Genomic DNA, 26,798 nt, shown 5'->3' with positions numbered 1-26,798 from the left:
AGAAAACACGCGAGTCAGACTTGGTATGTATTAATGTTAATTCAGTTGACATAATTATTTGAATGAGCTGATGGAGAGAGCACACAAGACAGATGTCCAGCATGTCATTTCATAACTTCTCATATGCTAATTTGTACAAAACAAGTAAAGTAACAATGATCAGTCTCAGCCAGCTAAGGCAATCATATGGAGTTTTGTTAACATATCTGAATACAAAAAGAAAACATTTATAAACACCGTGCCAGGATTTACAGGCCTGTGGCTAAGATGCATAAAATTTAATCTAATTTGTCTGGTTGACATTTCTTTTGCTGTTATGTAGCAGTAACATGCCTCAGTCTTAACAAAATGCTGGAGGCCCTCCGATTCTCCACAGCTGACAATTTAGCATTGAAATTAGGTTTGGGTGTGTTCCTGGTTTCAGAGCAGCTGGTGTGGCGAGGCTGGCAGACTACGCTCTCACTGCAAACTCCCTGAGATCCTCCTCGGGTGTATCCTCCTCAGGCTGCACACCACTCTACTGATCATTCACTACAGACCAGCAAATCCTGAGTCTGCTGAGAAGCTACAAGTTTTGCTTGTTTTCTCTGGACCCAAGCATTTCTCAACCTGAAAATCATGCTGACAGTGATTACTCAAAGGTAAGTGGGTAGTAATAGGTTTTTTTCACCACATGCCAAGCTCTGCAGGGCTGAAGATCTACTCATACATAATCTACAGCCAAACTGATGCATGATCTTTACAGTACAGTTAAAGAAATTACAGTATTGCCCTGGGAAGAAATAAGTGGATCTGTAAGCTCTGGTAGCCTAAGTCCGGTCTTTGGTTTACATGAGTAAACAGAAAAAGTGAAAACCTCCATAGCACACTTGAACTTTAACATTTCTCTTTTAAACTTGTTGAACAAATGCAGAGGAAAATGTAATGTAATAAAAATGTGGCAAGCTCTTAAAAACAATCACCCAAAATTATTAAAGCAGCAGCTCCATTGTGTCATATAATTAATGGAAAGTAGTTCAGTAAAAGCAACTTTGATAATTAGATTGAGTGCAGTGTTGTTTCATGTCATTTTTCAGTCTGCCACTGCTTTGCATTTTCATTTCCTCTTTTATGTGTTGACTCTTAATGTATGAATTTTAATTATTAAATCTGTTCAATTTGTCTTTGCATTGATCGGTCAATGCAGCCTGCAGCTGTTTTATAAAGATGCAGCTTATTTCACTGTTCGTATAAAACCTGACAAAAATTTGACTTGAACTTCGTTAACATTTTTTTTGCTAAAAATGTGTATGAGTTCACCAATATAAAAGATAAGGCTGGACTTATATTTCTTACAAATAAAAACTAAGAGAGCAAAACCAACAATGTACTAGTCCTATTTTCAACTGCAGATGAATACATATTCACCAGTATTTCCAGAAGTATGATGTATGTGAAACTGACTAAAAACAAAATGCAATGTGTATTAACTGTAATGAAGAAACATGTCACCCAGTGCAATAATGTAGTTCACTCAATAGGTTTTTGGACAACAGTGGATCTGTGTAGCACAGGGGAATAAGTGAAACCACACTTTGACTGCACAGACAATACTTCATTATTGGTTTTTGCCTTTAGATGGATTTATCTTTTAATATTTAACACGTCTTCAGGCTTGTACTGCAAAACTACCCAGCGTAACTGCAGCGACTACACCTTCAGTGCCCATGTGTGTATCAGTTAAGTATCAAACCTGAGTTGTAGAAAGTATATAATTACATAAAACTGTAAAAACAGTGAACAATGTAATTTACAAAATGAGGAAATTTGGTCTTGCTGTTGCCAACAGACAGAATCAAGTATGTGTAACATTATATGACCATATGCGTCTACTGTTTTGGGTTTAAATAAATGTTGACTTTTCAAATAAAACTTGATCAGCACCTTTAGAGAAGTGACACCAGAGTCCACTCAGAGTATCAATGCTTGGACTTACAGTGACAGTCATGGGTCACATATGGCCAATGGGACCACAGTAGCTGTGTCCCCAACCAGAACACATTGTTAAGAGGTCATTCTGACTTTTATATACACAGTGGGCAGGCTATAACAAAAGCCCTAGATACATAAAAAATGAGATATTAAAAAAAAACATTGTATATAAGGAATTGAAAAAAACATACATTTTAAATTATTCAATATAAGATAACTGTCTCTGTAAACAAAACTGACTTCTCCATAAAAAAATGGAAAATTGAGATTCAAATGAAATTCAGGAATATGGAGTCACTCAACTTGAGAGATCAAGCCCCCCAATAAAAAGAGGAAAAGGGGGTGATGTCCTCATATATTGCAGTTGTCCCCTTCTTGTCCATGTTTTGAACAGAAGTTTGTGCCCTGGACCTGTGAGTGCTCTGGGACAGCGCAGATATATATTTTTTTTAAGCACCTCTAGCTGAAACACACAGGACCGACCGTAAAACCAAACTGGTGTGTGAAGTTTCCACCTCCCATTATTGCCACATCTCTCAGTGGAAGCAGATGGAGGTCCTCAAACTCGAACACAGACTCCCGAGGTCCAAAAACCGTCTCCTCTTCGGGCTGACAGACGGGAAACATGTTATGCATGTTATACAGCATATATATTTCACGTTTTCTTATTAGTAGATACTTTTTTTGATTATATGCTCATTTTATATAATTTTGGAAAATCTGAAAAAATACTATTGCATTTTCTGGACTATAAGTCGCATTGGAGTATTATTCTCTTTTAGCAAAAACAGCCTTGAACAGCAAAAAACATATATAAGTCACTTCAGTGTATAAGTCACATTTCTAATTATACAAATTATAGTCTAAATTAGCCTAAGCACATAGGCTAGGCACAAAAACAAGCAGAAGTTCATTCATCTGTGTCAAGTAATGTTAAACAACTGTGCCAACGTCAAGGAAAAGTCTTTGGTATAGTGTTAAATTTTGGGCAGTATTTTCATTTGTGTTACTCATTTAGTGTGAACACAAATGTTTTTCCTTTTTCTGCATTACAGTATTATATTCAGTTGTGCCAAGAATGCAATCTAACACTAATGACTTTTCAACAGAATGACAGTAAATTAATATATAGGTCCCTTTGCTAAATAGATCACACGACAAGCTAGAGCAAAAATAAAGCATGGAAAATACAGTAATTTACTCCTTTTCCAGACAATCTTTGTCTTTGATTTCTTGTCATAGTTCTGGTGTTGGCCCTGTTTTTTTTTGGGCTCTGTCAATTCCCCACCCAGCCTCTAGATGTCCCTGGCCTCTCTCTCTTTCCCTCTTTGTCTCTGTCACCTGACTCTACTCATCTGCACACCTGGATCCCATTTCCCAATCTGCCACAGAGTATTTGTACTGGTCATTTTCTCCATCTACTATGCCAGATTATGTTTGGTGTTTACATAGTGTTCAAGCTATCTGGCTGTTCTTTCTTCCTGTCAGTCTGTTTGCTTGTCTGCATTTGGGACCTGTTTGCTGTTCCTGTGGAAAAGTTTGGTTTTTTTTTAAATGATGAAACCAGGTAATTTCAAAGGATGCCAGATCTTTTTCCCCAAGTACATCCAGGGTTCACCACCAAATGTCTAGAAATATGAGGTTGTGGAGCTTCAGGTCCAGAGATGTCAACAACAAACACTACTAATTTTCACATTAATTAAATTCGACATTCATGACTTAATATCCTTCAATAAAGAACTGCCATTACCTTGAAAAAACTAAAACAAAACTTTGCCAATAGGCTTAATGCATATTTTTAAAAACGATGAAGCCAGATTTTTTTCAAACAAATAAAATGTTCCCAAATGGTGAAATGGTTAGGCAGCACCCAAAAAAGAATGTATAAAGTTTAGGCATACCACACAGTCTTTAAGTGCTCCAAGGTAACTTTGCTTCCTTGTGTCAGTGAGGAATTTGACATCTCTGTCTGTCTGGCCCAGTCTGTATCCTGGATGGCAGGAATAGGTCAAGGTCTGGACGGCAGTGCTGCTGTGTAACTTCAGAAAACGCATCTGGACCACATTAGCACCAGGATAGTAAAACTGAAGAGAAGAATAAGAATGAAATATTTTATTATTACAGGCTGGTTTGTGATTATAGACCAACAGTAACAATACTAGCAGACAACAAATGGTGACTGAAGGAAATGACTGATACTATCTCCCACTGTGAATATCAGTGATGTGTAATGTGAAAGGAATCGCTTGTACCCATTTTGTGTCCTTTAGCTCACTGTTTTAGTTTTATGGCACATTAAAAATCTCAGCACTCACAACAGAAAACCCACTGTGCACGATCTGCCTAGAGTTAACAGGTGAAGCGTTTAGCAGCCTAATTCTTTTTCTCAGGAGTTGGTGGATCCCAGCCAGAGCAAAGGAGAGCTCACTGAATTTAATTTCTGTTACACAGAACCGCAAATTCTGCTAATGTAGCTCAATTTCTGCTGAATGTGTAAATATGCAAATCCCTTTTAATATGTTTTCCATATAAACTACAAAAATGACGTTAGCGTGTGTGTTTTTCAGATTGTTGTGGATTTCTACTGTGTGTTCAACAACATCAAACAAATGAACACATCTCTTTGGCATTTTGCATTAATTTGATGGAAGATTTCTCACAGATACAGGTAGGAAACAAGCGGTAAGAGGGATGTTGCAGTTATGTGCCACGTGCTGTAACCATGCAGGTGCATGAGTGCTCCCAAGTAACACTGCCAATGAGTATCGTGAAACTGCTGGAGAAATGATGTGATGTATTAGGGTTTATGTTTTATTCTAGTTGCTCCATCCAGAGGGATTCACCCACCTGAAAGCCCTGCTCCAGCCTGCTGAGCCAGTCAAAAGAGCCTTCTTCAGAGAATCCTTCCACCCAGGCCTTCATGGGCAGCTGCAGGCAGAGAGTGGAAGGCACACATTTGCAAATCTGAATGAGAGTCTTGTTGTCATATAGCCGGCTGGTGAAGGTCAGCAATGTTCAGACACAGTAGCTGATGAGAAACTCTGGATTAGCATGCAGCTGAAGCTGAGGTAAATTGAGTACCTTAGTATGCTACCAGAACCCAATTCGTATTGTTCTTTGGTTCAGTGAGTCAATGTTTTATGCAGTATTGACTGTATTAAACTGGCAAGGGTGAGAGATGAGTGTGCTGTTGTATTTTAATACAGACTCCTGTACAGAAAAGGACAGATACAATGGAATTACAGTAATAACATCTCTGTCTTGATGTAGTGCATTATTTGCAAATAGTCCAAATAGCATAATTCCTAAAAAGTCAGCATACCTCTAAAGGTATATTTAAGCATATTTAACAAGGCTATGCTGAAGGTCACCATTTTGACTTCTAGTGGCTGTATTGGTCTACTATAGGTGTATATACATTTTATCTTTATTGTACTTTATTACACTATTAGCCTAATAGTAGGTTTAATGCCTTATTTTTAGTTGCACATACTTACAATTTATTTTATCCTTAAGAGTTTAATTAAAGATAAAAATGTCAACTGGTGTTTGGGCTTTGATTTCTATAACATCAGTTCAACATTATTCGCTGGTAGCAGCATCTACTACTGTATTTTGACAGCTTACTAAATTCAGCCTAATTTTCATTTAAATTCTGTGTTTCTTGTGTTTAAGAGAATCTGATTTGAAAAAATTCTGTTCATGAAATCCTGAAAACCGTAGAATGGAAGTGTGTATGTGTATATCTACACTTATGGCAGGCAGTGGATGAAATGTTTTCGGAACTGTTCCTGCAAGAATGGTTGCCAAAAATAAGATTTAGGTTGGAAGAAATTGAATTTTCAACCATCACTACAAATTTGTGAGCTGACTGCAATTCATCAAATGGGAGTCAGGCTGTACAACACACCCACAGTACTTGAATTTAGTGAGCATGTCATTGATAAAGGTGCTATTTCCTGCAGCCTCTCCATGGTCTTTGTACCTGAGAGTCTCTGGGATGAAGGCAGGTCTGTTTGGATGTGGAAGAGAAGCTGCAGTAGGCCAGCAGTGCGTCGGCTGAGCTCCCCTGGTTTGGGTCAATGTAATACATCCCTGCAAAGAAAGGTTAGTGAGAGCTCAATGAGATTTGCAGGGATCAAAGTATTGTGCTCCACCCTGATAGGATGAGTATATCCTTTTAGAACTTTTTATAACCAAAAAGCAGAAAATTAAAGTACAATTATACAGTATGCTGACATAATTTGACTTAAGGAATAATACCAAAACTTTTCTAAACTAAGCTCTTACATATGTCATGTGTAATAAATTGCTACTGAGAGCAAAAACTATCCTGTTTTAGTGGCTGTTCATGAGAGACACTTTGACACCAGCTCTTGAGAACAGCTAGCAGTGAAACTGCCACAGTACTTCCCTGGCAGCTCAGCTATATAAAAACACTGTGTATGTTTATCAAACCCTATAGAGCAGCAATAAACCTGGATATTTCAGGAGGGTTTTTCTCACTAGTACATCAACCAGTTAAACAGGTCATATTATCTTAACACCTACACAAAAATATCAATAATCTATCCAGAAAAGATGAATCGTTTTATACAGTTAATGTTTTTATTTCGATATTTTTAATTTGATTATGTCTGAGCAGCGTTGTCTTCTAAATGAGAAAAACCTAAAAATATATTTAAAATAAACACTGTATTTGCTATAAATACAAGCAAACATACATACAAGCTATGTTAGACATATTTAAACTATGTTGCTGTAAAAGTGGATGAGATTTCCTTTGATTAAAAACACTACACATTGTACTCAGTCCTGCAAAAAACTACTTTATTGGTGGTTAATGAGCATATTTACAACTTTACAACACAATATTGATAATATTGAGCTTATCAATATCAGTATTGACCAGGATTTTTTTTTCCTCTCTACCTTTCAAAATGATGTACTATGGCAAATGGTGGTGCACTATTGGATAACTCCAACTACAGTAGCTCAGTGATTTCCAAAAGACAGTATTCAAGTGTGAATCTGATGTGTGTTTCTGTAACTGACCGCTGCTGTATTCAGGGTGACAAAGCCAGAGTTCCAGGCAGGTGGTAGCAGGATGCTCCTTGCTGCCATCAGGAGGATCCACCAGCAGCCGAAGCTCCTGCTGCAGAGAATCCAGCAGTGTCTGGATCAGAGGATAGTTGGGCTTATCGGACACATACATCAGCTCCTGGACGTGGACAGAGAAGAACAAGACACACACACAGAATCCGATGCTTGAAGTTAGTATTTCTGGTGTCACGGTTTCTATCCTGTTTTGGTCATAGCTCACTTCCTCGATGTGGACTATCATCTCGCCTACCTGTACCTGTTGTTGCCAGCCTATTTATTTTTCATATGATGTTGACCTCACGCATGTGCTTTCTTTTTAGGCTCTGTCATTTGTCTGTCCTCTGGACATTTGCTTGTGCTTTGGATTTTCTTGCCTGTTTTCAACCCCTGACTGTTCTGCCTTGACCTCCTGTTATCTCAGCCTGGTGCTGCGTGCCTGAACTTTCAGTAAGCCTGTTTGTCTTGTTATTAAGGTTTCTGCCTATCTGCCTGGTTGTTTTTGTTTGGCCCTGTGCTTAATCAAAACATGACATCAGGAGAAAAAGTTTAGTGTTTTTGACCTCAAAAGTGAAAAGCAATGAACAAAATAACACAATGTTCTCTTTATTTCCAGCAACAAAGAAACACAATATTTCACATAATCCTAATGTTTTCAATATTCAGTGTACAGTGATAATGTCAGATATGTATCTTTTTCTTTTTATAGACACATGTATGACACGTGTATGATAAATGATATGTGATAAATGCTTTTTATATTAGAATCCTACATAAAACTAAATACTTCATTTGGAAACCAAAGATTAAAGACTTGCTTTGAGTTGAATCAAGGTTATGTTAAGTGATAGTCCCGGAGGTCCAGGAACACCAGGTGGACCCTGAAACACAAGGTTGTTGCACAAATAACTACACAGCAAAATGCAAAATATATCACTAAAGTCTTAGCACATGATTCAGGATGTGAAACATCTTAACTATCACACACTGAAACCTGTTTAACTGGACTTTTATAAAAGAAGACTACTGACAGATACAGTATAGTAAAAACATTCACTTAGTACTTCACAGAACTAGGAACATCTTAATGCCAACAAAACATTTGGATGCTTAAACATATCTAATATTATACATGCTTAATTGACATATGTCAGTGGTTTTTTAACCAATCCTCTTTTAATTGGTTCATGCTCCATTGTCTGACTGCTGTTTACCTACCGGTAGGCCCCTCCTGCCAGGCAGACCAGGCAAACCTTGGTAGCCTTTCAAACCCTGCAAGGAAAAGAAAATATAAGTACCACCGACAATTCAGCACTGTTCTGCACACTGATGCCAGACCATTAACTTTAAAATGCACTGATATAGAAATAAAGGCTGCAGCAACATTTGTGTAGTGTAGGTGTAACAGCATTATGATTTTATGTGCCATGAACATAAACCAGAGAAATTTTGACATTAAAAAAAAACATCCTCTTGGGTTTTTACTTCAGATAACAGTGAGTGAGAGCTGAAGTGAGTCTGATCTCCCATCAGGAGTTGATGATATCATACCTTTAATCCAGCCAAGCCCTGCAACAGTGGAGAGAACAAAAGAAGGAAAAAAAGATTGGTATTAGTGCAATTCCGGCTGCTTTTATCTGCTGCATTAACAACCCATCAGCCACAGCTTCACAGATTTTATAACCCAAGTCGATAGATTGTTTCCCCCTGACAAAATGATTTGAACACTGTCGTCATGCACTGCTGAACTGTAAATGAGTCAACAGAATAGCAGCTGAAGGAAGTAGGCTGCCCTTTACAGGGAAGACTGAAGTAATTATAAAATAACATTTTATATCATTTGCTCCACTTCTGTGCTCTCTCATTTTTCAGACACAGTCTGGAAAAATGTATCTGAGTGACAGATGAACTGCTTGAATTTAAAATATTAAATCCCAGTCAAAGAAAAAAATTAAGTAGAATGCACTGCCTGAATAAGCATTGTATATCCAAAGGGAATTTTATAGTTGCAAAATTCTTTCCATATAAGAAAGAAAAAAAAGCCAAAAAAGTCAAAATACTGGCTACAAACAAAGGTAAAACGGATATGGCCGCTGGCAAGAGTAAAACAAAAATGTATTGTTCTAGTCAAAATGTGTTTTGGAGAGTGAATTAAAAACCTACAGGAAATCCTGGCATCCCTGACATGCCCCTTGGCCCTGGAAGACCAATACTTCCCTTATAAAAAAGAGAAACAGAACAGGATATTACAAAACCATATTTACATGCAGTAAAACATCAAACCCCAAAACACAGGAGGGAAACTAACATGGCAAACTACAACCTTTATTTTGTCTACCTGCTCTCCCTTATGGCCCACTGGACCTGGCAACCCAATAGGACCACGAATACCCTGAAAAAATAACAAAACAGGAATGACACAATATTTCCATGAAGCCACTCATAATAAACAACAAACAATAAACATTTTTATCAGCTGTCTACAAATCATTCCTTACATCTGTCTTTACTTTTGACATTTAAAGATCTCTGTTGAAATCAAATAATCTCAGATCACCAGTCATACAAGTAAAATAACAGTAGTAGATCTCTAGTCTATATACCCCATCAGCTAGACATAAAAAACCTTCATTAAAGAAATATCTTCACACATTCCCTTTACAACTAAATCCAACCCCTCCCCAATGGGATCAATTGTGATGGACAATAATGTGTTGTCTGATTCTTCAGTATGTATACATAAACAGTACAGAAGCAGTGCTCATTATCTCAGTGTAATGGTAATACTGTTTACATAGGAGACAGATAATATTCCCATATGTGGTAAACTGTTTTACTAAAACTTTATTTACAGATTTTCTCAATCATTTGCTATTTATCAAATATGTGAAGAAGATCTTGCAATTCAAACTCTAAGGTGGTTAGCAATAGCATGGTTAGCAATTTAGTGTATCTACCTTTGCAAAAAAAATACACCATTTTTATTCTATACATGTGCACTAGATTGTGAAACAGTTTCCAGATATTCAGGCACACTTGAGCTCCTTCACACATGAAATCATGACAGCTCCTACCTTCATGCCATCACTTCCAGGTGGTCCCGGCAGTCCCATGTCTCCTTTCTCACCCTGAGGGAACAAAGGCTGCAGTTTGACCTCCTGCTTCACTCACACATTAGATCAACGCAATAAAATATTAAAGCACAACGTGGCTAAAAGCTCCACTGGAGCCTGAACTGAGCCTAGCAAGTGAAAACACTTCAGCTGCTCAGTATTTACAATATTTTTCATTTCTGGTCATTTCTGTCACTTGTTACCACCATCCTTGCTCCTTGACAATCCAATGACAATCAGAGCAACATGAAAACATGACATTTAGTTTGGTGCCACTGTCAAGAAGGGGTTGCCAAGAATTCACTGCTACTTGTGTTATTTGTTTCCCACAAAGCAGCTATAAACATTGACATGGTTCATGCACTTTCACAGTGTTCATGTTATGTATGAGCTCACAGGAAACTACCCCAAAAATCTCTGTTCTCACTTTTCTCACAGATTTTTACTGTTCTGGACTGAACTATTTAGAGATCTCATACTGTATTTCACACTTCTAAGGTCATACTCTAATAGAATCAATTTATTATTCAACTATATTACATATAATCCATTACAAATATTGATATTCACATAACATGATCTGCTGTTTTCAAAAATCTCTGGTTATTTTAAAAAGGGAAACTAAATCTATATTTAAAACTATAGATAAAACTATATTTAAAAAGAAGCCATTATTTTAACATAAACAAATTGAATCCAAGGAACTCCAACATTCACTGAATCCGTGTCAGATTTATTGATTCTCGTTTACCTCTTTCCCTTTTTCACCCTGCTCCCCTGGTTCTCCACGCAATCCATGGATTCCCTTGGTGAAAAAAATAAAAGACATAAATATCAATTAAATGACACATTAAACAAATGCTCAGAACTTTGTAGATCTCTTCTTTTCAAATAGTTGAATGTCTCAGAACTTACATGTGGACATGGTCAGCTATGATATACAAATGGATGAATGGATGTTGAGTGAACAAACAAACTTACGATGACACCTGGCCAACCAGGGAGGCCTGGCAGTCCTGTGTCTCCCTTTGCACCCTGAACAACAAAACACAATCTACTGTCAGCTCATACATCATAACTGAACTAGGTGTACACAGAACCTGAGGTCTAGTTTCCATATATCCCACCTTTGGTCCTCTGTCACCCCTGGTCCCTCTGACTCCCGCCTTCCCCCTTCTCCCCTGAGGATGAGTTCACCATGTTTTTAAACGAGGCAACAGAAAGCAAGAGAACACGCAAGAAACAACCTGATATTTTATGTATGAATCTGTCGCTGTTCAGAACGGCTGTTTCCATTTTTATCACATGCACATAGTCAACTGTATCTGAAAAATCCTGGTGTAAACACTAAATTAAGACTCTTCTTCAAAAAGTTAGAAGAAAGAAATTGTTTTAATATTAAAATACAGTAAAACCTCTTGGACTCATGACATCTGGGCTGTCTGTACTGTACAATTTAAAGCCAAATTTTACCCACAGAAATTACATAATGCTAAAGTGGAAAGCTCCTACCCTCCTTCCCACATGCCCTGTCTTCCCTGGAGGTCCATTCTTGCCATCATCTCCCTGCAGGAGTAAAACAATCCCATTAATGACAAAATAATTTGTATGTTTCTGGCAAAAGATGTTTAGCAGCTGTAGTGTTCTATTTATTTTGCCAATTATATAATTCACTTAGCAGGAAAAAAAACAAATGTATTTTCTTAACATTTAAAATTGTTTTTGTAAAACTAGAATAGGTATAAAATGTACATTAAATAAACATACACAGGACATGTAGAAATGAACAAATTAGAGGAAAATGATACTGTTACCTTCTCTCCTTTAATGCCTTGTTTTCCCTCAGGTCCTGGTCTTCCTTGTGCTCCCTGCACAGTAGTAATATTTTTAGGTTAATTTGCTCTTAAGATACTGTAACTTATGTTCCAAAAGACAAAGAAATTATAAACAAATTTATACTATCATCTTAATGAGTGCTTGGTTAATTCTCAATATGGATGTTGTACATCTCCACACACACTTACTGGAGCCCCTGTGGGACCTGGGGGACCCTGGCCTCCCATCTCTCCAGCAGGGCCCTTAAAAGAAAAGAAAAAAGCACAAATAAGCAAGTTAGGGTTGCTAAGAGGAAAAACATAAAACTGAGACTTAGTAGTGGTTTTATTTTCACCTCAAATCCTGGGAGAGCTGGTGGACCCTGGACCCCTGGCAGACCATCCTCTCCCTGCACAAATACAAATGAGGAAGTTTTAATGGACAGTTGCACATAATCATACATTATAATTACATATAGCTTTTAACATATATACAGTATGTAATGTAACATAGACAATACAAAAATACACTGAAGTTATGTTTAGTTGATGTATAACTTTCAAAGAGTAGAAATATATATATAACATGAAAACCCACAAACCTGTTCCCCTGGTGAGCCTGGAGCTCCTGGCTCTCCTTTCTGTCCTTGTGGCCCTGGTTCTCCTTTGGCTCCCTGGTCTCCCTGAGGTCCAACTTGCCCTACTGAACCCTGCCATGCAAGCATCACAAGAAAATACTTACCTGTAAAATTCAATACAATCTCCTTCATAAGTTATTCTTTTTCTCCCAATCGTTATTTTAAAATGTAAAGGTAACTAAGTCAAAATCAGCTTTTGGAGTGAAATGTAGAAGTTGACTGATTAATTGGTTGGCCAATTTATCAGGATAATGATTGCATTTTTAACAATCAGCACCGGTCAATGGCTGAGCATATTAAGCCAAATAAAGGCAAATCCTCAGGCAGCCCAGTGTTGCTGATGTGGGACCTGTGTGACACTATCAATCAAATTGCCTTTTTACCAGACCTCATCTGATGGGGACAAGTGGAGGCTAACTACCTTTGGAAGAGTGAAAAGAAGAATGTCATGGGAGAAAACAGCATGGGTTAAGTTCTTCAAAGCCATATGTACTTCATTACACATGAAATGTTACATTTAGCAGGGGCTATTTTAGACCCAGTTAGGGGTGCTTAAGCACCCACATTTTGTCTCAGCACCCCTAAAAAAATGATAATGGTCTATTATCAACTAATGTTAGATCTTGAGAACATGTTAATTTTGGGACCAGGTTTTGTAGTTTCCACAAATGTAAAATAAACGTAGAAGATGAAGTAGGTAGCGGTAGATTTGATGGTGGAGATTAAGTTGACAACTAAAACTTAGCTGACTATTCTGACTGTGGAAACTGGGGCACTTAGAAAGTGTGCGGTCACAGCTCCATGGTGTGTATATTGTCAAACAATGTCAGCTGACTTAGCTGCACACTTGCGAGGTAATGAGCTACTGTAACTGATGCATTTTATTACTTGAGTGTAGGTGGAGATGAAGTAGCTATAATGTGCAGCATCATAAAACATTGTAATTATACTTCATTAACAAATTAAATGAAACTCTGGCATCAAATTACATGAAACTATGCCATTAGCCATAGAAAAACTTGTCCGACCTCTAATGTTATTGAGATACATGGTGACTTGGTTCAACTGCTTTGAACCTTATCAAAGTTTCATGTAAAATAGTGCAGACATAAGGCACCACATATTGTACCACCTCACACCATCTATTCCAAGACCACAACTGCAAATTGCAGTTCTTTAGCTATTGGCTGCTTATATGTTGATATAGCCAAAATGTTTGAAAAACTTTGTCATCACGCTTATACTACCTGGAGACCCACAGTGTCCATAACCCGGTGCAGTCTTGCTTTAGATAAGGACATAGCTGCATCTCTGCTACACTTAAAAGTCCTAAATGGCATCAAATATACCACTGACAACAAAGAATGCTGTATAGCTAGATTTGTTGATCTGGCAAAGGCCTTTAATCCTGTGGACCATTGTATATTGCTGGGTGGTTAAGGGACATAGGCCTTTTTAAGAGTTGCCTGGCTTGGTTCAGACGTTACTGTACTGGTTGTACATGATCAGTAAGGGTAGACGGTCTTTTGTCAAATCACCTACCCCGGTTTAAGGGTGTTCCTCAAGGATCCATATTGGGTCCTACACTATTCAGTATTTATATTAATAACATTGCTCATTTGTAGGAAGTTCTCATATCCATCTGTATGATGATGATACCACTATCTATGCATCCATCCCTGTACACTGCCTTGTAATCACTGCAAACCAGCTTCAATAGCATTCAACATGCCCTTTCAAATCTTCATCAAGTACTAAACACAAATAAGACAAAATGCAAATGCAGTGTCGTATTCTTGATCTTGTTAAGTATCTTGGTATCTAGACAACTCACTCTCATTTGAATCACACATCAATGCTTTGCTGACAAAAGTTAAATCTTTTCCTTTGCTGTAATAAATGTTCACTAACCCACAAAACAACTACTGGTCAAACTGACAGTTCTTCCCAGTTTATATGTAGTCTATAGGTCTGCTTCAAAAACCCTACTTCACAAACTAAAAGTGGTTTACCACGCTGCAATCCGTTTTGTGACTGGAGCTCCCTTTAACACTCACCACTCCAGCTAGTATTCTCTGGTGAACTGGCCCTCACTCCACTCCGACAAACATACTGGTTTCTGTTCATTAATAAAACTCATTAATAAACTTGTTCTTTCTTATGTTTTAATTTTTAGTTGTTGATGAAGAGTAGATGAAAGAGAAGAAGATGTACCGACCAGGTTTCATTCAGCTGTGGTGCACCACTACGATGACCATTAAAATGTTTGTTTAATGTAACAGAACTTCATTATGTTCAGAGAGAGTTATACCACTGACAACTTTAGCATAACAGAAGAAACACTGACTGGAGTGCAATAATCTACTTGAACAATTTGCTGACACCCAAGAACGCTTACCGGTGGTCCCAGCCTCCCTGTGTCTCCGCTGACACCGTATGCTCCAGTTATTCCCTATGAGCAAGACAAACAGCAAAAGGCAGGCTTTCCATAAACATGCAGTATGCAGTGTTGGCCAAAATGTTAAAAGGAGTCAGAGTTTACCTGAGGGCCACCTGACCCTGGTGGTCCAGTAATTCCCAGTGACCCAGACTCCCCCTGAAAAAATGGATGGAAACTGACTTTTAAAGAAAATATGGCTACAAGTGCATTATTTGTCAAAAACATTGTTTAACCATGTTCTGATGTCCACAAATATAACTGTTATTAAGAACCTTATACCTTATAAGTGCATGACAGCAGTGTGTTAATGAAACTTCTTTATTACCTTTTGTCCCTGAGGTCCATCTGGCCCTGGGGGCCCCCGTGGGCCTGTGATTCCCTGAAATGAGCACAAATATACCACAGACAAACATTAGCATCATTTGGAACATACTGTATGTGGAAACAACAATAATAACAATAATAATAAAAAACAAATATATCATGTCAGACAGCTATATACTGAATTGTGACCTGTTCAATAAAGGTTCACTTAAAGGCCACGCTGTGCAGCATGTCATCAACAGCATTGGTGCATCCTTAAAACAAACGTACCCGTAAGCCCGCCAGACCTGCAGGTCCCACATCACCCATCAGCCCAGGTTCACCCTGTTCAGAAAGATCAACGTCCAGTTATGCCATAAAAATAGATGGGGACTATTACTCAAAATTACTCAAACAGGAGCAAACAGTGCCATTTTCAGGACTCCGTGCAGATGAATACATATTTGGTATTGCGCTACTCTGGTACAACAGTGAGACATGAGGATGTTGAATTTACTCAAACAAACTACAATATATGTGTTTAATGATTCCGTTATCATCAAATTAGCATGAAGACATTGTTGAGGTGGTGAATATGTTTATATAAAAATACCACACATACAATTGAGACAAACTTGTAAGGACCACAACTGCTTACCATTATTCCAATGTGGCCCTTGTCCCCCTTTGGACCCCGTTCACCATTTTCTCCAAGGTCCCCCCAAGGGCCTTCACGACCAGACAAACCTAGAAGTCCCACCCCACCCTACCCGACAACAATCGCAAGCTGATTAGAAACCACAAACATCACCCAGACTGGCAAACTAACAAACATGGAATTGGAGACCAGAACAGGATCCAGTTTGGCTTGTGCATTCACCTTCAACCAACTAAAGTTGGAAAGTTTACCTTGTCCCCTTTGGGACCAGAATCTCCAGCTTCACCGGGATGCCCATTATCACCCTGCAGCAGAGTTAACAGAAAGGAGATGAATAGTTTCTCTTGTCTCATTGCATGTCAGAACAATAAATGCACATTAAATTGCATGTTAGTAATAAATGAAGCTGCATTTGATCTACTTTGTTAAAGTATACAGCCTCTTTTTTGCAACAATAAACAACAAATAAACAATGTGCAGGTTGGTGGGTCCAGTAACTGCACATCAGCAATATACAGGGCCAGGTCTAGAGACACCTGCAGAATGTACAGAGAGAGAGAACAGAGAGAGAGGGAGCACAAACTACAGGGGAGGACAGGAGAGTAGAGGAGTAGAGAGGAGAGGTATTCTAGGCCTATAGCAGCATAACTAAGGGCTGGTTCAGGGTCACCTGAGCCAGCCCTTACTATAAGTTTTGTTAAAAAGGAAAGTTTTAAGTGTGGCCTTAAAAGTATAGAGGATGTCAGCCTCCTGAACCCAGACTGGGAGCTGGTTCGACTGGAGAGGAGCTACTGTTTTTCAGATGCTTTAGGGTGGAGGGTAAATATTCAGGCTGTTAAAGTCTATTCCAGAAATTATGTCATGCCAACTTAGTGCTGATTTAAGCACTGACATCACTACATAATCAGGAGAATTAAATTTCATGGTTTATGGGATGGTTGTTTAGCACTTTTCAAACCATTTGTAGAGCTATGTCATGGAGCACCAGTCATTTTAGACTGCAAATAATCTAATCCCACCAAGACATAAAACGACTACAGGCACATCTGTTCACCATAACACAACACACTTTACATAGAAAACAAGGGGATGATAATGTGATGAGGTCTTTAAATTCTTCACTGAGTTGGAAAATCACTTCCTGTAGAGCTGCTGTCATTTATGAGACAGCAGATGAACGTGTGTCAGCATCTCAAATTGTTTAAGGTGAAAATCAACTCTTTATAAACTGCAGATAAATGCACCTACTGTACCTCTTTGCCCACTGGTCCAGGTAGGCCCTGTAAGCCCTTTGGGCCCTCAACTCCTCTCTCTCCCAGGGGGCCTGGAGGACCAGGTTTCCCACAAGGCCCTAGGTCCCCCTGTCAAAGATGTCACCAAAAAAAGACAAATATGGCGTTACATCAGTATCAAAACTAGAGGGTGCAAAAACACAGGGTGAAAAATATAGACCATGTTTTAACAGTTTGCAAGTGAAAATATCCCAAGATGCCCCCAGTGGCTGTTCCATCGGTGTATGAGTATGTGTGTGATTGTGTGTGTGAATGGGTGAAAAGGCAAATAGTGTAAAAGCACTTTGAGTGCACTTGAGTGTAGAAAAGCACTATTCAAGTATAAGACCATTTACTATTTACCATTTACAACCAAGGTAGAGTTAACAGCTTATAGCTTATAGAACCCCATATCATACACACTTAGAAGTAGTACTGTCTATTAAATAATTAACGTTACCATAAGATAAAGCACAGTGTTGATATATTCAGAGGTTCCTCTTCTTCTTCTTTGGTATTTAATGGCAGATGGCATCCTTATCTTGCATTACTGCCAACTAAAGTGTGAATACTATACCACTGTCCTATTTTATACACTCAGTCCTCCTCAGATAATCGAACACACTAAATACTCTCCCACTCTTTCCAAATTCTACTGTACTTATCTCTGATAATGGTCAATCACAAAGCAACTAATAGCATTTACTGACAGAAACCACCAATGTTATGTTATGTTATATCGCACACAAAAATGTCAATTGAGCACAGAGAGAGTGGTCGACAGGAATCCACTTTGCGCGTGAGGACAAATATCAATCGGAGAAGGCAAAAAGCATTTGAGGAAGAAAAAAACTGTTTGACTGTGATATTGTGATAAATATACACACAGCTCTTCTAACTGTGCAAGCAAGCTTCACATTTGTGCTCGCAAACTGTTGGAATGTGGAGGTCTAGATTTTTTACGTTGTTTTTGTGCCCTCTAGTTTTGACAATGATGTTAATGCTATAAACATGATCGAATCAGATAAAGTTGATGCCTGTAGGTTTTTGAGTGCTAGTACATGGTCAACTGTGAGAGCTGTGAGCCCTCAAATCTGATGTTGGACACTGCTTCTCCTTATCAAACATGAAAACAACAAATATATAGTCTATATTATTATAGTCTAAATTAGCCAAAGAAGATCGTAGGTGGTTTAGTGGTTAGCACTGTTGCCTTGCAGCAAGAAGGTTCCTGGTTTGAAACCCATCAGGGGCCTTTCTGTGTGGAGTTTGCATGTTCTCCCTGTGCTTGTGTGGGTTTTCTCCAGGTACTCTGGTTTCCTCCCACAGTCCAAAAACATGTATGTCAGGTTGATTGGTGACTCTAAATTGCCCATAGGAGTGAGTGTGAGTGTGTGAGGTTGTTTGTCTCTATGTGGCCCTGTGATGGACTGGGGACCTGTCCAGGGTGTACCCCTGGCTTTCACCCAGAGAGAGCTGGGATAGGCTCCAGCAGATCCCTGTGACCCCAAATAGGAACAAGCGGGTATAGATGATGGATAAATGGATGATTGGAAGATCGTAGGCTAGGCATAACAAGAAGCAGAAGGGCATTTTAATATTCACTAATCCATCTCAAGTAACGTTAAACAACTGTGCCAATGTCGGGGAAAGATGACGCGGCGCATCCACCTACTCTCTCATGTTGCCTGAATACAGTTATCCACACTTTGTTTTATCTGCAGACTTTATTGCTCTATAGCTCTTTCTTTTGGGCAGCATTTTCACTTGTGTTACACTAGGAGTTAGTGTGAACATAAACGTTTTTACTGTTTCTGTGGTACAGTATTATTTTTAAGTGAATCCAAAGTGCCAAGAGTACCATCTAACACTAGTGACTACTCAACAAAATTACTGTAACACATACATACACATATAAGTTGCTTCACTATATAGGTCGCAGGACAAGCCAGAGGAGTGAAAAAAGAGTCACTTATAGTCCGGAAAATACAGCATTTGTACTAATTTGGTTGCTATTGTTACAAACATTACTGCAAAGACTTAGGAATTATGTTGCTGTGGTCACTGACCTGGTCTCCTTTCCTTCCAGGTGGGCCCTCGATTCCTGTTAGGCCAGGCAGACCCTGATAATTCAAAAGTCAAAACAAAAATCTGATTCGTAAGCCAAAGTTAAAACCTTTCTATTGCCTTTGTAACATTGTAAAGGGTTACGTCACCTTTTTTTAAACTTTTTTTTCTGTTGTTGGTTACTATTATTACAATACTCACCAGAATAACTCACTGCATTATTATTTGTGTGCATGTATATATATATATATATATATATATATATATATAAATCAGATAAAAGCTTTGTTTGCTTTATAGTAAAATACAAACCTGTTGTCCATCTTGTCCTGTGGGGCCAGCATCACCTGGTGAACCAGTTGAACCCTGGTGTTACAGTAAACATTCAGTAATTATATATAAATGACAGTTACACAGACAAACACTCACATAACATGATTCTCATACTGTGGGTACTGCTGTTTACCTTAGGTCCTCTGTCTCCTGCTGCTCCTAATAATCCCTCAGCACCCTGTGGGCCCTGATCCAACAAGCATGCTGTCAAATATCTTTTACATTTTTTAGGTGCTTATTTTTTTGTTGTTATTTTTTATTTATTTATTTATTTGTGGCAGGTCGGTAATGTGTTCAGACATTGATACATTTCCCTCTACAAGTGACAAAGACAAACAGCAGCCAATGGTAGGTACCCACTCACTGGGATTCCTGCTGGTCCATGTGGCCCCTGTGATCCTTGGGGTCCTATGCTTCCCCGGGATCCAGGTTTTCCAGCTGCCCCATGAGCACCTGGGACACCTGGAGGGCCCTACAAATCACACAACTGCTGTTATTCAATCTTAAAATGTTTTTAAAATATAAGATGATCTAATCTGATGTTATTTACTTCCAATGTTAGAAGTGCGTTTCAAAGACATCTTGGACTCCCTTGGACTTGGACTTTCCATAGTACAAATCTGGGACTCCCCCAAGATATGTGTGCAAACTTAGCATCTGTTGTTGCTTCAGTGCATCATTGCTGTGTAAAATTCCTTCACTGACATTCAGTTAATTGTGACTCACTGGAGTCAATTCAATCTTCATTTTAAGAGTCGACGGACAGATGGATTGGACATGCACGTAAGCCTGCATGTACACAAATACACACATAGACAGAAAAAGGATTTTAAAACGAAACACTGGTTCTGGTATAAAAACCAGTCCAATCAACCAGAACAGTCAGGCAACAAAAGCTGATGTTTTATGATGTTTCATAATTTTAAGATAAATAGTTCATGGACTGAGTAATATACATGACATTGATATTTTCTCGTAAGTTAAGCCATTTTGTTTTCTATCTTGAGGCACGTGTACAGCAATCGCCAGTAAAAAGGAGCTACAAATAGATGTTTAGTCTGATCTGTTGATGAGAGGATATATATAAACCTAAATATGTCAAGTCTGTGCAGCCACAAAGCGATGTGACACAGTGATATGCTGTTGTAAAACCACAGGTCAGTGAACTTGATATGCAACCTGCTTGACATCACTGTGAATTGTAACTTACCTGAAGGCCCCGTAACCCTGTAGGCCCTTCGTTTCCAGGTCGGCCCTGTGAGAAACAACAAAAACATTCACCAAAGTCACTTACTGACTAGGAAACAGAAAACTGAAAAACATGGTCTGCTCCTTCTGAAAGTTTGTTACTAAAGTCAATAGTTAATGAGAGAGTTAGTGACTGAGTGAGGAATCAGATGCACAGCTTATGTGTGGCTACTAATCTTTCATGCTCAATGCTACACTACAATAGACTGCAGGCAATAGCATTTCTGTATTTATTCAGCAGACAGGGACCTAAAAGAGCAAAAGTTGAAATAATATACTAACACAACTGTATTAATCTAAATATACGCATCTCTAAATTTGTAAATCTGTATTCTTGTTTTTTAAAATTTTGTGAATGCATGTGTGTATGGTGTGCAATGTGTCTGTACAGGCTTTATGAATTTCCTTAGGGACAATGCTGTGCAATAGTGAGTCAATGAAATAATCACAGACCTCTGACATTACAGTTAAGTTTATCAGTACCCTGTGGGTGAAACAAATAAGATCTTTCTGTTTTGGAGCACAAACTCTTCTATTAAAGAGTTCTCTCACCAGAGGTCCTCTGGGTCCTTTCTCTCCAGGAGGACCTTGGGAACCCTGAAACACAAAAACAGATGATGAAAGTAAAAGAATGCTAATCACACCCACAACTCACACTTCTGTCTTAGCATAATAAGAGTGAGTACAACAGAAATCATCCAACTCTTTTGTGTAAGCTCAAAAATTCATGTACAGTAATTTGTATAAATTGTATTCTTGTCTCTCAACATTTTTGCAAATAGAGTCTGAAAAAAGGCTTCTGCTGTCGATCAAGGAACACAGGGATGATATGAGAAAATAAATGTTTTGAATGAAAAATATGTGTCTCACAAACAACAGAAAAACATGTGATTGCAACTAAAAGTATATTTTACCTGTACACTAAGCAAAGATTAAATGTAGCCTGTGTCTCTTTTGACTTGCAGTAAGTTTCCTGTCAGCCAGTATATTATTTTCCCCTGTGATGAACATCAGTCTCCATCTAACTATGTAAGCTTTACCTTTAAACTTTAAATAACCTTTCTGTATCTAAGGATGGTATTCTTACCTGCTCAATGAGAAATGCCTGTTGGGTAGGATTAAACAATCTGTTTTAATGAATTTAAACGTTTCTGTGCTGAAACAAGAATCGTTATCTGGCTCACAGGTTTTAAGGCTATTCTGCTTAATTCTTCAATCATTTTTGGAGCATTTTTAATGACTGCCTTCTGACTATACTTTAACTAAACCTTTAACAAAGACGTTTTTTCAACAAACTATTGAAGATCCAGCTTCATATACAACACCAGAGAAGAGGGAAATCCATCAGGTCATGAAAAAGAGTTTGTTTAATTATAAAAACAATAAGAACAACTACATTTCATTTAAGTTGCTGCCTTTTCTCTGTGGACAGTACATTTGCTTGCATAGAGGCCCAAAACTGTGTACTGTACCACCATTTCTGGTGTGTGCCTGGACATTTATAACTCTGTTTGAGAATAGCAGTTTGTTTCTTTGACTGTTTCGCACATTTTGGTATCTACTATAGATAAAAACTGTTAATTTAGTTAGAAAGGGGGTGGGGGGGGGGTTGTCCTCCATTAGATGGACATGGCATTAATAGATATGCCACCGATGCCCCTTATAAAATCAATCACCCTGGCCCGTTGGCAGTCCATTCGAACCAGGTGCACACTTCACTGGTTTATTTACCGAATCCTCCTTGATGTGACCCCATCATAGCTGCTGTCTTAATCAGATCCTCTGAGCAATGCTCATCCCTCCTCTCATATACCAGAAATCCACAGATAGGAAATGAAAAAGCAAAAATAAACTTAAGACTTACTGCAGGTCCTGGCTTCCCGACAGGCCCAGGTAAACCTCGTAAACCTAGCTCGCCCTTGTGTAGAAGAAAAGATGATCATTATTAATGTTTTGGTATTTTTGCAAAGTTTAACATTAGTGGTACCTCTTAAAGTGTCTGTACTGAACTACACTGATATTACTGAATTGTCTCAATGTCAGTGTCTTCTGATTCACAGATGATCCTGCCATTTTTCTAGAAATTACTTTCATTCTCAGAATCAGGTGATTCTCTAACCTCTTCCTTCCTTCATGGTTCACATATACATGAGCAGGCTTGAAGCATGGTTTGAAATTGACCTTACCCTTTCTCCCATGAAACCTGGAGGCCCACGCATGCCCACAGCTCCCTGGATACCCTGTGGGTACAAGAAACAGCATATGGAAGGATTTCATGAAGCATCACTTAATGTCACAAAATATCTTTTTGTGTTGATGCGTGGAAAGTTATTAAACCATACAGACTATGTGTATTTTCTTTTTTTTTATCTGCAATTCACAGGGGCTTTGAGAAAATCTGAAATATATAGGAAAACTTAAATTACTTGGAAATATGGTTAACTGTTTTCTTGGAAAGAGGTAGATGAGAAGATCAGTACTACTCTCCCAGCTTGGCCTAAAGACTGTAAACTGGGGAAACAGCTTGTTCCTACACACAACACCCTGTAGATATTAATATGTCTCATTTTTGCTTGGTTAGTTAATTTGCCTTTTTCCATACTGTATGCTGTATGATAAGATATCTGATTGATGGCTGTAGTTTCATATTTCCAAACAGAGAACAGCTGTGATGTTCTTTTTAAATTCTCAGTAAGAAGGCAATTACTTTAAGTGTATTTTCCCCCAAATTCATTTAGCAGTTTAGGTGAGATGATTTTAAAAACACCATTTCAGAGTGAAGATGATTTTTAATGAGTTGTAATAACATTTTTATTTATTCAAAGAACTCTAGTACATAATCCCCAGCTCATATAAATTCACTTCACAATTCCTTCTTCACATTCTCTTACTGAAAGAAATTTCTGAGCTGTGCTTATCTAAAGAGATTGTAATTTATTATTAAACTTAATTAATATCCTTTTGCAGCAGGAAAAATACCAGATTGTGAGTGTATGGGGATATAAAAAATCCATCATCAAAGTCAATTAAAACCAACTTAATCCTTTTTAAAAAATTAGTTAAACCTGCCATATAGTCATACTGCGTATTGATTTGGTAAATGCTATAAATGCTCAATTCAAATATCGAGTGGACCCCTGTTAAATGACATTATCTATTTATCTATATACACACACACACACACACACACACACACACACACACACACTTATTCATTTATACTATCAAAAAGTAGTACAGGTGCATTCCTTGTATCTGCTTTGCTGAAAAATCACTTACATACATGCCTACTGAGCCCTGAGGTCCCTCCGTGCCTGGTTTCCCTGTAAAACCCTAAGAAAACACACACAAAACATATAATGACAAAACACACATATACGTTACCTGTGTGCTGATGTAATGGCAGTCATATCTGCACTGTGCTTATGGACTCACTCTGTCTCCTGGCAGTCCTGGTGAGCCTGAAGGTCCTGTCTTCCCCGGCGGGCCCTGTCAGATAAAAACCAAAACCTGTGTCACCAAAGGACTAACATAACAATAATTACCACTGCTTATCTGTTCAGCCAATCAGATTATCAGAACTGCACAGACAGTCCATTCGCCCAAACACCATGAACTTTTTGAACTGACTTGACTGAATGCAAGAATGCTGCAGCTAATAAAAATCAACTAATTTTATTTTTTGGAAAAATGTTTGCTTACTGTCTGATCAGAGTTTAGATCAAAATTTGACATCACAGTGATGTTTTACTTAGACACAGTTTCTCAGAAGTCCTTAGTTTCACAACCTGGCCTAAATATTACATCCATAGGGAACATATTTATGGTCAACCCAGCTGCTCCTTCTCAAGCCATATGCTGTGATGAAAGTGCTTATCTCCAACAAACTTCCACATGGCTACTTCAACTCAGAAATTTCATACAATAGTCACAGTCTTCAAGCGCCCTGTCTTCCAAATGACAAATTCATAGAAAGACAAGAAGGCGTACTGGAGAGCCTGGTGGGCCATCTGCTCCTCTCTCCCCAGCAACTCCCTGAAAACCCTGAAAACATAGCAGAGAAGCAATAAACGATTTGTGAAGAAACAAAAACAAGTCACGAAGAGTAAAAACATGCAAGGTGAGATTAAAGAAAATATTATGAACATTGAAAAGTCATAAAAGTGAAACTCATTTATTTCTTCCAATTAACACATGTGCACCAAGCTGTTAAATGATTTTTTTTAAATGAGTCAATTCAGTATTTCACTAATACTTGCTTAATTTGCCATTTAATAGTCCTTTGGCTATTTAATTTAGTGGAATTCACAAGGCTACTCCCTAAATCTCATTATGGATAATATATAGGCAATTAGAGAGTTTCATTTTGCTAAGACTCTCTGGCAGGCTGCATTTGACTTGAGTAACTTCAGTAATTAAAGATGACTGTAAATGTGGTTCTGTATTATAAAACTTGCTGGTAAACAGCAGTACCTCTGATGGTCTTAATTAGTCACTCCAGGTTTCTCCAGAGGTTAAAAACTGCTACAACATATCATGACATTTTTCCCATAGTTTAGGACAAGCGTTAATTGGTAGTGTATGTGTAAGCACGCATGTGATACATATACAAATGTACTTATACGAACTCTGATGAACTCAGCTCCAGCCATCCCTAAAACCTTTCATCAAGTGGCTGATAGCAGGTTCTGTTGTGTTCTGTTGTGTTTGTCTGCCCTTGACTCTAAAATCTTCTTGTAAAACTTTAAAAAATGTGTTTGCATTCAGGTGAACCCTGCTGCATGCTGGGTAATGTCATGACCTAAACACCAAGGTCATCCTGCTGCAAACAAACTTACCGTCTGTCCTTTACTGCCAGCACTTCCAGCAGCCCCCGAGGGACCCTGGAACAGAGATAGAGAAAATACCAACAATGCAATTTCTCCCAACAGCAGAGGTCATTTGGTGTGTAAATGGTAAATATATTTACAGATATAGTGCACATTTTCTCAAAAAGTAAGAAATATAGTAATATTGAATATAAAGGTGAACCCTTCGTTACATCAGCTGTGAGAATCTCACTGTCAAGTTAATGGCGATCAGTCGTTTTTAGATGAAATGCTGTGATAAATGAAGGAGACAGACATAGAGCACAAAGTGTGCACCACAACAGTTCACCAACAATACTACTGCTTTGTACACAAAGACTGCCTCCTGCTGTTTAAGCCAACAATTACTACGCTAGAGCAACCTCATTTCAACTTGTGTTAGTTTTGACATTTTTAGGACATTTTTAGAATGTTAATCCTTAAAAGCTGCACCCACATAATCTTCTATTAACAGAGGCGTTTATAATTTACAGTATTTAAACAAGCATGTGATTATGTGCAGACTCTTCCTTCCATAGCCAGCACCAGATTTAGTCCTGTGCCTTCTAGTAGACGCTAAAGTGGGACTGAAACCAAGTAATGTACAAAATAAGTCCACATAACTATTTAAAAAAACTAAAAACAAGAGGTGCCAACACAGCAGGATGACAGAAGGCAGATGACGGTATTTACAGTATTTACAGGTGATGGGATTGAAATATGATAGAGAATGGGAACCTGTGTACCAGGCTTTCCTTCTACTCCCTCTGGTCCAGGTGGCCCTGGCAAACCCTAGGATGAATCAACCAAAACAAACACTGTTCACATTCATTATGTCTTTTTCTTAGAAACTTTTAAAATGTTATATCTTAAAGGAAAATATGTAAAAGTCAGTAATTAATTATGAATATATTCTTCTCTCAGAATAGCAGTCTAAAGGACAGTTTCAGGTTTTTCTACAACAGCTTCCCAAGAGAAACAGGCAATCTGTTTAT

General features: G+C 38.2%; 2 protein-coding genes across 2 annotated transcripts in view; both read right to left on the bottom strand.

Annotated features, from left to right (window-relative positions):
- Positions 1-73: 73 nt before the first annotated feature.
- On the bottom strand, positions 74-11,371 carry LOC113124182 (collagen alpha-1(XI) chain-like). Its single transcript, XM_026296682.1, has 14 exons — positions 11,312-11,371; positions 11,166-11,219; positions 10,936-10,989; positions 10,146-10,199; positions 9,410-9,463; positions 9,235-9,288; positions 8,623-8,640; positions 8,290-8,343; positions 7,890-7,952; positions 7,027-7,192; positions 5,957-6,066; positions 4,819-4,899; positions 3,873-4,055; positions 74-2,580 (listed from the first exon to the last, which is right to left on the bottom strand). The coding sequence occupies exons 4-14, from the start codon at positions 10,182-10,184 to the stop codon at positions 2,431-2,433; spliced, it is 972 nt and encodes a 323-aa protein (XP_026152467.1). The 5' UTR covers positions 10,185-10,199; positions 10,936-10,989; positions 11,166-11,219; positions 11,312-11,371; the 3' UTR covers positions 74-2,430.
- Positions 11,372-11,666: 295 nt separating this feature from the next.
- Positions 11,667-26,798, bottom strand: part of si:ch211-196i2.1 (collagen alpha-1(I) chain) — a 71,985-nt gene continuing 56,853 nt past the window's right edge. The window contains exons 30-54 of the mRNA XM_026297777.1: positions 26,542-26,595; positions 25,795-25,839; positions 24,947-25,000; positions 24,392-24,445; positions 24,236-24,289; positions 23,143-23,196; positions 22,821-22,874; positions 21,509-21,553; positions 20,919-20,963; positions 20,073-20,180; positions 19,842-19,895; positions 19,688-19,741; positions 19,378-19,431; positions 17,291-17,398; positions 16,289-16,342; positions 16,038-16,145; positions 15,671-15,724; positions 15,402-15,455; positions 15,179-15,232; positions 15,035-15,088; positions 12,601-12,708; positions 12,355-12,408; positions 12,209-12,262; positions 11,999-12,052; positions 11,667-11,750 (exon numbers count right to left, since the gene is read on the bottom strand). Of these exons, the coding sequence (XP_026153562.1) occupies positions 11,667-11,750; positions 11,999-12,052; positions 12,209-12,262; positions 12,355-12,408; positions 12,601-12,708; positions 15,035-15,088; positions 15,179-15,232; positions 15,402-15,455; positions 15,671-15,724; positions 16,038-16,145; positions 16,289-16,342; positions 17,291-17,398; positions 19,378-19,431; positions 19,688-19,741; positions 19,842-19,895; positions 20,073-20,180; positions 20,919-20,963; positions 21,509-21,553; positions 22,821-22,874; positions 23,143-23,196; positions 24,236-24,289; positions 24,392-24,445; positions 24,947-25,000; positions 25,795-25,839; positions 26,542-26,595 (1,569 nt within the window). The remainder of the gene's footprint in view (positions 11,751-11,998; positions 12,053-12,208; positions 12,263-12,354; positions 12,409-12,600; positions 12,709-15,034; positions 15,089-15,178; positions 15,233-15,401; positions 15,456-15,670; positions 15,725-16,037; positions 16,146-16,288; positions 16,343-17,290; positions 17,399-19,377; positions 19,432-19,687; positions 19,742-19,841; positions 19,896-20,072; positions 20,181-20,918; positions 20,964-21,508; positions 21,554-22,820; positions 22,875-23,142; positions 23,197-24,235; positions 24,290-24,391; positions 24,446-24,946; positions 25,001-25,794; positions 25,840-26,541; positions 26,596-26,798) is intronic.

This window comes from Mastacembelus armatus, chromosome 12 (genome assembly GCF_900324485.2).
Source record: "Mastacembelus armatus chromosome 12, fMasArm1.2, whole genome shotgun sequence".
In the NCBI taxonomy this organism is placed as follows: Eukaryota; Metazoa; Chordata; class Actinopteri; order Synbranchiformes; family Mastacembelidae; genus Mastacembelus; species Mastacembelus armatus.
Note: the sequence above shows the minus strand (reverse complement) of the source record. Positions and strands in the feature narration are given on the sequence as shown.

Excerpts from the sequence above, each read along its gene's own strand:
- LOC113124182 (XM_026296682.1), bottom strand. The coding sequence starts at position 10,184 with ATGGGACTGCCGGGACCACCTGGAAGTGATGGCATGAAG. Across the intron at positions 7,953-8,289 it reads CTGGCAGGAGGGGCCTACCG|GGTCCACCTGGTGTTCCTGG; the intron begins GTAGGTAAACAG and ends CTTGTGTTTCAG. Across the intron at positions 4,900-5,956 it reads TTCATCCCAGAGACTCTCAG|CTGCCCATGAAGGCCTGGGT; the intron begins GTACAAAGACCA and ends CTCTGCCTGCAG.